This window comes from Bombus pascuorum, chromosome 3 (genome assembly GCF_905332965.1).
Source record: "Bombus pascuorum chromosome 3, iyBomPasc1.1, whole genome shotgun sequence".
In the NCBI taxonomy this organism is placed as follows: Eukaryota; Metazoa; Arthropoda; class Insecta; order Hymenoptera; family Apidae; genus Bombus; species Bombus pascuorum.
Genome location: NC_083490.1, coordinates 19,112,504 through 19,124,080, shown reverse-complemented (window position 1 = coordinate 19,124,080; position 11,577 = coordinate 19,112,504). Strand labels below are relative to the sequence as shown.

Here is an 11,577-nt window from a genome sequence, read left to right as displayed (position 1 = left end):
TTATATCAGTCTTGACATATTAAAGAAATTTATGTGTACTTTTTGATACTGCTAAAAAACAAGTTAAAACCGGTTTTCCTAGAATACCTTATCTAAATTATATTTAATTATACTTACGGAATTAAGTGATGATTCTGTGTGATTTAATCGATTTATTGCTACATACAATTATTTCTTGTCCCTAATATGAAGAAAATTGTTAATAACCACACGACAAGAGACAGACAGAGTAAGAAAAATAAATATTTCGTAACCTAAATCATGACACATTTATCTTCCTATTCAATTTGTGTGTGGCGCGCGGTTTTAAACTGTAAACGAATGAAAAGTCGTTTCGCTCCAGCCAATCAGGAATCAGCTAGACAAAGCTTTGGCGCGAATATCGCAGTGAATATCACTGCTTGCAAAACGTGGTGTCAAGATGTATCGTCCTTTGAAGCGAGCAATTTCAACTATGTAATGTTTCTACCACTATTCCATTGTCTTCAGTTGACTATTATCAGGTTCGTTTAACTAATTAACTAATAAGTTCTTATTTAGTACTTTGTTACGTTATCGAAATTTTATAATATTTTAAATTCTCCCTGATCGAATTTGAGTTTGATTATTGCTTCATTTTGATTCGATTAATTCAGTTTTATACATTAATTCTAAATGCTTGATTATAATTTGCTTGTTTGCAAATGATTGATTGAGTTCGCAGATGACTTCCAAAAAAGTGTGATGTATTGGCGTTGTGACAACTCAGAGATATTTAATGCAAATCGTTTGTTAACATTTAATTTATTTTAACAATGATAGAGGTACATATACCTTTATATTGTTTTCTTATTCTTTCACGTGTAACAGGCATTCAATTAATATGTGATATGATTAAATTATGAACATTTGTATAGTTTATCAAGAGTATATATTCATTCAAGTTTTATTATATTTATTATATTATATATTTATATATTTTTTAACATATATATTTATTATATTCGCTATATACAAATAATTGAAATATATTTTATATCTTGCTACATTTCAGTCATAAAACAACTTTTGTTATTTCTGTGAAAGAGTTGAACTACACGTCCAGACACGTTTCAAGGCTATGTGAAGTTCGTATGTGTTGTTAGGATGTTCGGCTGGGGACATATTTATCTAATTTTATCTTGCAAGTATTTTTGAATTTTTACAACACGTTGCTATCTACCATGTTTATTCTGTACTTAGTCAATGATAGGATATAAAACAGGAATTGCGTATTAAGTCTATTCTACAGTCTGTTAATGATTTAAATTTATTAAAAAATCGATACTTTTAAATTTAAATTTAATTTCAATACCAACCGCCAGTAGCGCTGCAATCCTATTCTATGCGAAGTCGGTAATGTCGCAAATAACATGGAAATAACAAGTTTACGCAATAATAGGTTCTGAATATAAAGTAAAAAAGTGATTGTTCTTAAATCAATTTCAAGTTGTCAATTTCAAGCCATCTCTGTTAAAAGTAGCAAAATAAAATAGCGCGAAAAGACAATAATAATAATAATTATTATTATTGCTTTTATATCTGTAAACTTGCGTATGCATAGCTACATATTACGTTATACACACGTATGGATTTTGTAAAAAACTTTGAACTATTAATTACCAGTAATCTAGTCAATAAATCGGCAAGTTTGGTTTGTAGGTGCCATGTCAGGTGGGTCTGTTTTTAAAATGAATCCATTGATAGGAGGATTAGATATTTAAGGCGATTCTTTCGTTTATTTTGTCCGATTCTCTCAGTCGGACGACACACGGCAATGACATTAATGACACAGTGGGCAGGATGTGATTAATTCAGATTACTCGTCATGTGTGACTCACATTATGTGCATGCGCGCGGCTCAAGTGACGAAAAGAGAGAGAAGGTAACTACCAATAGTACAAGTGCTGTGAATCGCATACACGAGCTGCCACCAGGCACTAAGGTCGCACACACGAGGTTTGACCTTAGCCCCCAATTTGTTTTACGACGATCAAGTTGAGGAAATCGTTTTCGCAGCCTTCTTTATTGCGATAGCTACTCAATGACTATGTCACACAGGTGTATTAACATCAAGTACTATGGCCGTTTCTGATCATATTTTAATAAAGGCTACAAATATATTTAATTCATACGCTTATCAAAAGACGCATTAAAGTAAATAAAAAATATATTTCTTTAACTAGTTGCCTGTAACAAAAGCTTTTTCATTTAGCAGAAGTATAATATAATATTAAATTAAATATGTAAATAAAAGTATTTAAAGAAATAGGAAAATTAAAAATGTAACAATAAAAATTAATCAGTTACTATCAAGTAATGTGAATTGATAAATATTTCGAAATATTTTTTACTAACCTATTTAGTAATTAGTAACATAATGGAATAAAATTAATTTAACACTAATCTTACCAGACCCGGTCAGACGACTGGTTTCAAAATCTAATTTGAAATTGTATATTCATTGTTATTTTTTTTTTTTTTTTTTTGTTCATCTAACTTCATGTACATTCTTATATTATCTGATTAATCAATTTCTCAATATTTGTTAATATAGGAATTTACATAAAGTTAGATGTACAAAAGAAATAACAATGAATATGCAATTTTAAATTAAATTTTGAAACTGATCATTTGACCAGGCCTGGTAAGGTTAGTTTTAATATTGGGTTTCCCATTTCTCTTGCAATTATTTTATATGTTCATGTTTGTCATGTTTGTTTATAATAGGAACAATAATAATTAATCGTTTAAGCTTTTGTTCATAGAAGTAAAAAGCTTAAACTTAAGTTCTGAAATCGAATTTACTCAAGTACATGTTACAATAGTCTAAACTAGAACAGTAACTGAATAATCTGAGAGAAACCACCTGCTCTTAAAAACTAGTTGCGTTAAGTCTGAATACTGAACAGTAGATCGCGCCACTGAACTTTGATTACTTTCGCTTATAACGAGAAATCGATATAAACATTATTTTCCTTTTTACTTATTGGAAGTTTCTAAAAATTTGATCAAGGAATGTGTTTAATCCGTATTTTTATTCATATAGATATATTTTTTAACACGTATCTATGCAAATAAGGTACGTCGCACGTTGTAATCTAATGGCATTAAATTCACTAGTACGTGTTTTTAATTTTCAATTTGTAAGATTCACAAAATATTTGCATTTATTTTTAAGTAATACTAATACTAATATTAACTTAAATACTAGTTGATAATTTTTAGGAACTTATTATATAAAACTGAAAAGTTATTATACAGATATATCAATTATTTAAAATTGATTTCCATTATCTTTCATAAATTCACATATCCTTTCTCTTACTAATACTTTAAATGTATAAGCTTAGAAGTAATATTAGAATATCACGCACGACTTAAAATGCAAGGGAAGTATTACACATCCGTAGGTGTAATTCAAACATTAGATTACTACCAAGCATTGAAATCTTCATATGCGTCGGTTTGAACAGCTGAAAACCTGTTCAATTCACTTTAACCTGAGTACACCGAGACAAAGAGATTGTGTTATAGGCGTGGCACACGAGGGAACATCGTACCATTATACCATAACCATGGTATCCTATGCGTTAAAATTATAAATTACTTGGAAATTATTAAAAGTTGAATCGTCTGAAATGTATATGAAGCTTGATTCGGCTAATGATAATTAACATTTGTGAAAAAATTCCTATAAGATGATCTAATACGCATCAACACCATGATCCAATACACTTGCGGCAATGGATAACAACTACCAGGACGATTTTATGTACGTGCATGATTGACACGTCATGGCAATGGACGGTTTGATGACGATGGTGGGGGTTTAAGGAGGGGCAGAGAGAAAGAGAAAGTGGCAAGAAAATAATAGTAGGGAACGAGACAGAGAAGAAGCCTGCACGGATGAAGCGTGTTTAGTCAACCTGGTGGCGCTGGACAACCAACTGTCGGCGGCGGAGAAACTGTTAGCCGACTTCGAGGAACTCACGGTTTCGGTGTAGCGAATCTACAGTGCTGTTGGTCGTGTTGTTCCACATACAACTGTGGATTGTTTGTCGTGCGTTCATCATACCAGAATCGCGAAGAAAATCTCAATACGTGGTTAGTGCGTAACTTTCTAGTAGAGAAAAAATTCATTTGAAAACACGATGGTCAGCAAGGATTCAAAAATGGTCACCCCGGAGATGGCAAATCCCTATCTGAGACCGCCGAGCATGTCAACCAGCCAGTCATTAAAAACCTTTATTTACAACCGTGAGACCGGTGCCTTTTTCGGCAGAACAGCCAGTAGCTGGGGTAAGTTGTGATGATCGATCTAATCGCCGATCGAAATTGTATCGAGTATTCTATTGATTTTGGATTGAAATCGGAGCAATGATTCTTTTCGATCGATTTTTCAAAGATAAATCATTTCATTTTAATGTTGGCTTTATTTCTTATATTTAATGATATATACGTACATGGCAATATAGTCCTCGATAAGATGTCAACATTTCAATATTTTTTCTGTTTCGGTAACTTTACAATTCATAAGAGTAGATGAATATAATTACTTTTTCTTTAATAATAATCACTACATATAGATAATTTAGAAATATTTTATTATTTTCTATATGTGTTAATAAATGCACATGTAAGTGAACACATCTCTAGAGAAATAATTCACAAAGTAAGATAGAAAATATTTTCAACAAGCGCTATACATGTTCGTCATTTTATATAAAAATTACTTCATATATCATTCCATTATTCGAAAGAAAGAGAGGAACTAACCTTTTTGGGTAACTTTCCAGGCAAGTGAATAGAGACAACAGGTAGAAGCTATACACTATGATCACTTCGATCAACAGATATATTTTTCTTTCTTATATATAGAAATTATAAAATGTATAAAATAACTATAAACTTTATTTTCAGATATTTTCCTTCCGAAAATAAATTTCGGACTGGGGAAAGTCCGAAAATAAATTTTATAGATATTTTATAAATTTTGTGCAAATACATCAAATGGATAGCAGAATCAACCAGTTTTATTTACTAGTACCTATTAATTTATTGAAGGATCATTTTTGTCCGTAGACTTTGGTTTACTGAAGCTAATTTGATTTTTCAATTACTGTTTTAATTAGTGTCGATTTCTTATCTTTTAAAACGACAAGAATGTGAAATAAATGTTCGAAGGTAAAAGAAACACTGGCAGAAGAAACTATAGCATAAATTTTGTTAATCACGCGTTTAACATATTAAATTCATTTACATCAATATTTCAAAATATTACAAATGCGCGTAAGAATATGTAGGCAATTATAATTATAAATTCAGAATGCATTGTTCCACACTAAAGAATAAGTGGTATTTTAATTACTTTTTATTTCTAATAATAACACTATTTTAAAAAATGATCTAAATACAAAATTTAAAACGTAAAATATGAATTTGTATAAATATTTGTAATCTAATTATGACAACAATTAAGTACCCATTTCACACTAGCTATTTATCTAATCATCTAACATTTAAGAAATGACTTTTTTTTTGCGCCATATAGCTTTAAAAAATTATTTTACAAATAATCGTATTGGACAAAACATAAAAAAGCTACAAGTTTTGTTCTTTATAAATGATAGAATATCACGAATTTTTTATGTGATGTTACCATATATTTCAATCATTAGGTTGGCATGGTAACAGTTGGAAACACACCCTTCAGAAGGGTAGAACGCCACATTATATCAATGTTGGACGCCATATCGAAATAATGAGATTATCTGTTAACACTCGTTTGATGTTTCCAATACAGAAATCGCTTTTGAATTTCCTCTCACTTTATTTACTAATAGAAAATTATATCATGTACCTAACAAGCTATTTCAACCTACAGATTTAGCTAAATTTACACTCTAGAAATATACACGCCCTTGTCTATCGTTAGACAAATTTCATAAAATCGTTGAAAAATTTACTTTTAGTCGTACCAATATTTTATAACAAAATAATATATCTATACATATAAATTACGTTGAGTATTGAGAAGCAAAGTTGCGAGAAGCAAAATATTATTAATAAGAGAGATATATAATTTCAATCAACCAAGAAGTAGCGTGTCTGGCTCTTGAAAACTGATCTGTAGAGCATCGAGTTACGAATGTTACGATAACTTGTCTGCAGTTGTTTCGATAGTACACAGAAGACCCACAAAAAAGCATAGAAAGCTAGAAAGAGAAACGTGAGTTTGCGTCTTCTTTCGTCTAATTAGCTCAGAAGCCTGTCGTTGTTTTGCAGTTTCTTGTAAATTGTATTCACTATTAAAATATATCCTACGATTTATCCCAGCCTTGAGACTAGCCTCGCCGTCATATTATATACCCTTGTATTGTTTCCTCAGTTCCCTTCAATCGCTTAGAATGTTTACTCTGTTGTGTATCTACATATCGACGTATCATAAAATGTCAGAATCCTCTTGTACAATTGAACTAACGTTATTAGTGAAATTTTGCAGATCATTAGTACAAATTGTTCATTACAAATTGTGCGATTATCTTGTTTAATGTAACGTTGTAAAATTGTCAAAGAAAAGTTCATATCTTGCCATTTGTCAATTCGCTAATATCATTACAGTTAGTAAACTATTATGCAAGAGAGTCAGGTAAAAAGAGATGGGTGTTTTAACTGATGTTTCTCGTTTGTTTACAAAGAACAAGGAGTATAAATGTACTGTTCCCCATACTAATTATAAAAAATAAATAAAAGATATTGAAACATAAAATTATGTGTTTTAAAAAAGAATCATCGAAATCAAAATGAACTCGTGGAATGAAATTTATAGAATTATCTCAATGAAATTTAACAAATTAACGAAGAATGTAGTCTTACGAATATCTTAACCTGGACGGGAAGCAAATATAACGATTAAGCACGCGCATGTAACCTTGATTGGTTTGGTCAAAATAAAGGTAACGACAAGAAAAAAAAAGGAAGGGAGAGAAAAAGACGGAAGCGCGAAGCGCGGCTAATTCGCGGTGCACACAACGGTTTGTTCGGCTGAATAGCAATTGTTAAACTTCCTTTAGCGCAAACGCGTACAACGAGGTCAATTGGCGTTAAATGGAGGCATTACGGCATTATGTAACTTAGGGCCATTCCGAAGGGTACACCCACGCGACCATATCATACCATAGCTTTCGTTCAGTATCGCTCTCCCGAAAATTTCGAAAATTAATTTCAAATTCGACGCTGCAACAGTTGCGCTCTTCGTTCAAGAGATTTTCTTTTAGGTTCCTGAAATAACAGTTCTAAATTTATTACCTCTATCTCCAAAATCTAAATATGATATAATGATTTGTTTAAGTTTTATATTTATGAAACCTAACCTCATTTTAGTTAAAGGAATAATATAACACAGGGTAAGTACAGAAATGGAACCTAAGTAGGGTTTTGCTTCACCTATGAAATATTATAATGAATATTTAGAAGGACAAGGGGAGGGGAAGGGACAAAAGGGGGATGATGTGGCATGAAAGAGTCAGACAAAAATAACGAACAGTGTTTTGTGTTTTGAAATGAATATATTTGAACGTTGAAGTTTCTTTTATCACTTATCAACCGGTGAGGAATGAAAGATAAAATTAATATAAATATTTTATTCAAATATGCTTTGGAGACAGTTAAATCTCTTATTTTTTACCTTAAGAAGCATAAAATCTAAGTTTCTGAGGCATCGATTTATAGTCTTTGTATAATACTTTGCATTTTGATTTATATGCTGTACTTTGGTATCTTATGTATACTTACAACTAATTGTAAGCAAGATAGATCACACCTACATGTTTTTCATGTCAATTTGTTAGATATGTTTCGGAAATCTGCGCGAGGAGCAAGACGTCAAGAGTCAATTGCTATGATTTTTACAATATGCTGACGTCTGATAGATCTAATGGAATTAATCGGCGCGTGGTGGTACGCCGTGTAATATAGGTTAATTACATTAATCGTTGCCTCAATTCAAAGGAAGATCCAAGCGTGTGGTCAAGTGGAACAATTCAATTATGTACCGATTCAATGTCTCGCAAGGTCGCTTCTCGGATTCCACTCTTCGCTAAAATGACCTCTTGAGTAGCGCTTTGGTACCAAGAATTTCTTAACCCTTCTGCGTTCGTGCAACTGCTACCTAGTTATTATTACTCGATATAAATTTGAAGTTATGTTTTAAAAGTTTATCGCTCCTATTACTCAATGGAATGAAGATCGAAGTTTGAAAATGGTAGGTAAATGAGAAGCATATAGATGGGAAAACTATAAGTAGAATTAAATAGACCACATGTAGACAGAAAAAAGATACAAGTTATATTCTCAGTACGTACTAAACTGAAGAAACATTGTTGCACTCGCGTAATATTTGCAGACAATGCGCATGTTTATGAAGGATTCGATACACGCGAATCACATTTAACAAATCCAATTTGTACTTTATTGTGAATGATACATAGTAATGTGAAACTATGCAAAAGTTGAACGGAAATGTGTATAAATTGAAAACGGAAATATGGAAAATGAGACTCGGATGTAGTACGATTGAGCGCCGTGCCGTGTCGTTAATTGCTCCGCTTCAATCCTGGAAATTACTTGGATATTTTTCAATCCATTTCTAAGCTCGGCGAGTATGAAATAAATAAAATCTGACATCAATGGACGATGATGAAATCTGATACCTTTTTCTTGTAATCAGTGGTTTGAACTTGATGAATAATTAAATTTTGTTCTTCAGGTAAAATAGGATTATTCTATTTGACATTCTACGGGGTACTGGCTGCATTGGTTGCAATTTGCTTCTGGGGTTTCTTTCAAACGTTAGATCCAAGGATACCGAGGTGGCAATTAGAACGTTCAATAATAGGAACAAATCCTGGTAAACACACATTTAGCAAAATAATTGCACATGAATATTTTTACACATAGAAAGTACAGGGCAAAACATGATAATTCACACATTTTGAAGTTTTAAAATAGAAAACTCAACGAAAACGTACTTATCAGGTTTTTCTCCTGTGATGTTCACGTGAATGTTCGTTACTGTACATCCTTATTTATAGGATTAGGATTTAGGCCACAGCCACCGCTCGAAAATGTAGAAAGTACCTTAATTTGGTACAGAGGAACCGATAGCGAGAACTTTAAATTCTGGGTTGATTCTCTAGAATCATTTCTGAAAGGTAATTAATTTATAATTATATAGAATAATATTGTGACACGAAACATTTTGTATAATTTTATTTTATAATTAAATGTTACAATGTAAGAGAACAAAGAAATTATGATCGATAATAATTTTTCAGATTACATAACACCAGGTTCAGTTCCCGGTCTTGGTGCGAATATTAATAAATGTGATTACAATCAACCGCCACCTCCTGGTAAAGTCTGTGATGTTGATGTTAAAAACTGGTATCCTTGTACGAAAGAAAACAAGTATAATTATCATAAATCTGCACCATGTATATTCTTAAAGCTTAATAAGGTAACATTTTTGGAGCACGTTGACTTATAGTATTCTTAAAAAGTCTGCTCTTCTATGATTAAGGTATAAATATATATTTCTAGATATACGCTTGGAGACCGGAATTCTACAATGATACCAATTCGTTACCATCGAACATGCCTGTCGATCTCAAAGAGCATATCACCGGATTAAAGAATACTCGTCACCTTGACACGATTTGGGTATCTTGCGAAGGAGAGAATCCTGCAGATCAAGAAAATATAGGACCAATTGAATATATCCCACGAAGAGGATTTCCCGGTTACTTTTATCCTTTTGAAAACTCAGAGGGTTACCTCAGTCCGCTGGTAGCTATACACTTCGTCCGACCTCGCAGTAAGTGTTTAAGAAATAGACAAAAATTGACTCTTTAGTCTTTCGATGCTTTGACTTTTCAAATGATTAGAGATTAATAGAGATAATGATTAATTCGATTAATCTGGGCAAAGTCATACGAAGTAAATAATTTTCTTTGTACAAAATTTCTTGAATATTTTTGTATGGAAAAAATATTTTGTTGCAGCTGGGATTTTAATAAACGTAGAGTGCAAGGCGTGGGCGAAAAACATAAAACACAGCCGTCACGACAAAATAGGTGTGGTCCATTTCGAAATGATGATAGATTAATGTCCCCTAAGTACATCTCTCTGGTCTCTCCTTTGTTAGCGTACAGAAATGCAATGCGAATCTCATGTTTTTTTATTCTTCCACATAGTTGAACATTTTTCAAACGACTCTAGAAGCCGTCAGAAATCGATGACCGCTGCCAAAGTGTGGAAGAAATTTTTGTCAAGTACAAAGTTGAAAGGACTTTTGATGTTTGCACTATCGAAAGTCTAATTTCTATTCAATTTCTACATACCGAGAAAAAGATGTAAAATTCCAAATCATTTTACGACTTTATACTTCTCGTTTGGTTTAGCAGGATAAAGAATTTACGAGAAACTATACGACTAAAATAATGTTTATTTCGTTCAGGATATTAAAAATAATGTATTTATGAAGAAGGAACGAAGTATATTTATTATATATGAAAATAAGCTTCTTCTATCGATAAATAATGATTATGTGTTCTAAAGTTATGTTTTAATAATGAATATAGACAATCGTTCTTTACTTAGTGCTAAACCCGAGTATAATATATCATTTCTATGTTATATTTTCAGTTGTATAATTAAGTTGTGATTAATCAATACGAATGTTGGCTTACTTCAGATTTTAATTTAATTTCAACCTACTTGCATTAGTTTTGGTTTAAATAATTTTTGTCAATTGAATCTCATGGAAGATTTGTGTTATATCTAGAATATTAATGATAAATATTTGATGTTTTAAAAGAGATGAATATATATGCCTTAAATTGTTAACATATTGAATGGAAACTAACTGCTTAAGAAACTATATTTAGGCTGCTATATAGATATTATTTTGGAGATTTTTTGTCGCGAAAATTCACATCTACTAATATCTCTTGAGAATAGATCTCTTAAATAAAATAACAAAGATAATATATATATATATATATATATATATATATATATATATATATATTATCTTTGTAAATATATACATATATATATTTTTCGCTTCTGAAATATGTAAATGTATTATATGTATACATATATTTTTATAGATAAGACTTTTTTCTTTGAACTACAGATTTTTGTCATCTATTTGAATGATATTAAACACTTACTAAAAACAATTTTTGGAAAGAGAAGACTTTAATATATGTTTATTGATAGCAACAAGTTATATAAACAAAACTATATACCTATATGACAAACATGAAATTTTACTCAATCTTATTTCAATCTTAGTTAATGTCAATATTTTTATGTTTGTAATTCATGCAATGCGACTATTTAAATTTATTACTGCATTTATTGTTCAATATTAAAATGAGTTAATAAACTATTGCCATAGACATTCTAATCGTGACAGATTACTGGCATGTGTTATTATTTGTCAACAGCATTACATTAAAAATAATGGGTCGATAATGTTTTCTTATGTGT

General features: G+C 31.1%; 1 protein-coding gene across 1 annotated transcript; it reads left to right on the top strand.

The window, feature by feature from the left end:
• Positions 1-3,909: 3,909 nt before the first annotated feature.
• Positions 3,910-11,507, top strand: LOC132904837 (sodium/potassium-transporting ATPase subunit beta-2-like). Its single transcript, XM_060955606.1, has 6 exons — positions 3,910-4,320; positions 8,789-8,929; positions 9,114-9,233; positions 9,357-9,538; positions 9,622-9,895; positions 10,083-11,507. The coding sequence occupies exons 1-6, from the start codon at positions 4,173-4,175 to the stop codon at positions 10,184-10,186; spliced, it is 969 nt and encodes a 322-aa protein (XP_060811589.1). The 5' UTR covers positions 3,910-4,172; the 3' UTR covers positions 10,187-11,507.
• Positions 11,508-11,577: the final 70 nt, after the last annotated feature.

Coding starts and splice junctions, on each gene's coding strand:
- LOC132904837 (XM_060955606.1), top strand. CDS start 4,173: ATGGTCAGCAAGGATTCAAAAATGGTCACCCCGGAGATGGCAAATCCC. Junction 4,321..8,788: donor CAGAACAGCCAGTAGCTGGG/GTAAGTTGTGAT, acceptor TTTGTTCTTCAG/GTAAAATAGGATTATTCTAT. Junction 9,896..10,082: donor ACACTTCGTCCGACCTCGCA/GTAAGTGTTTAA, acceptor ATTTTGTTGCAG/CTGGGATTTTAATAAACGTA.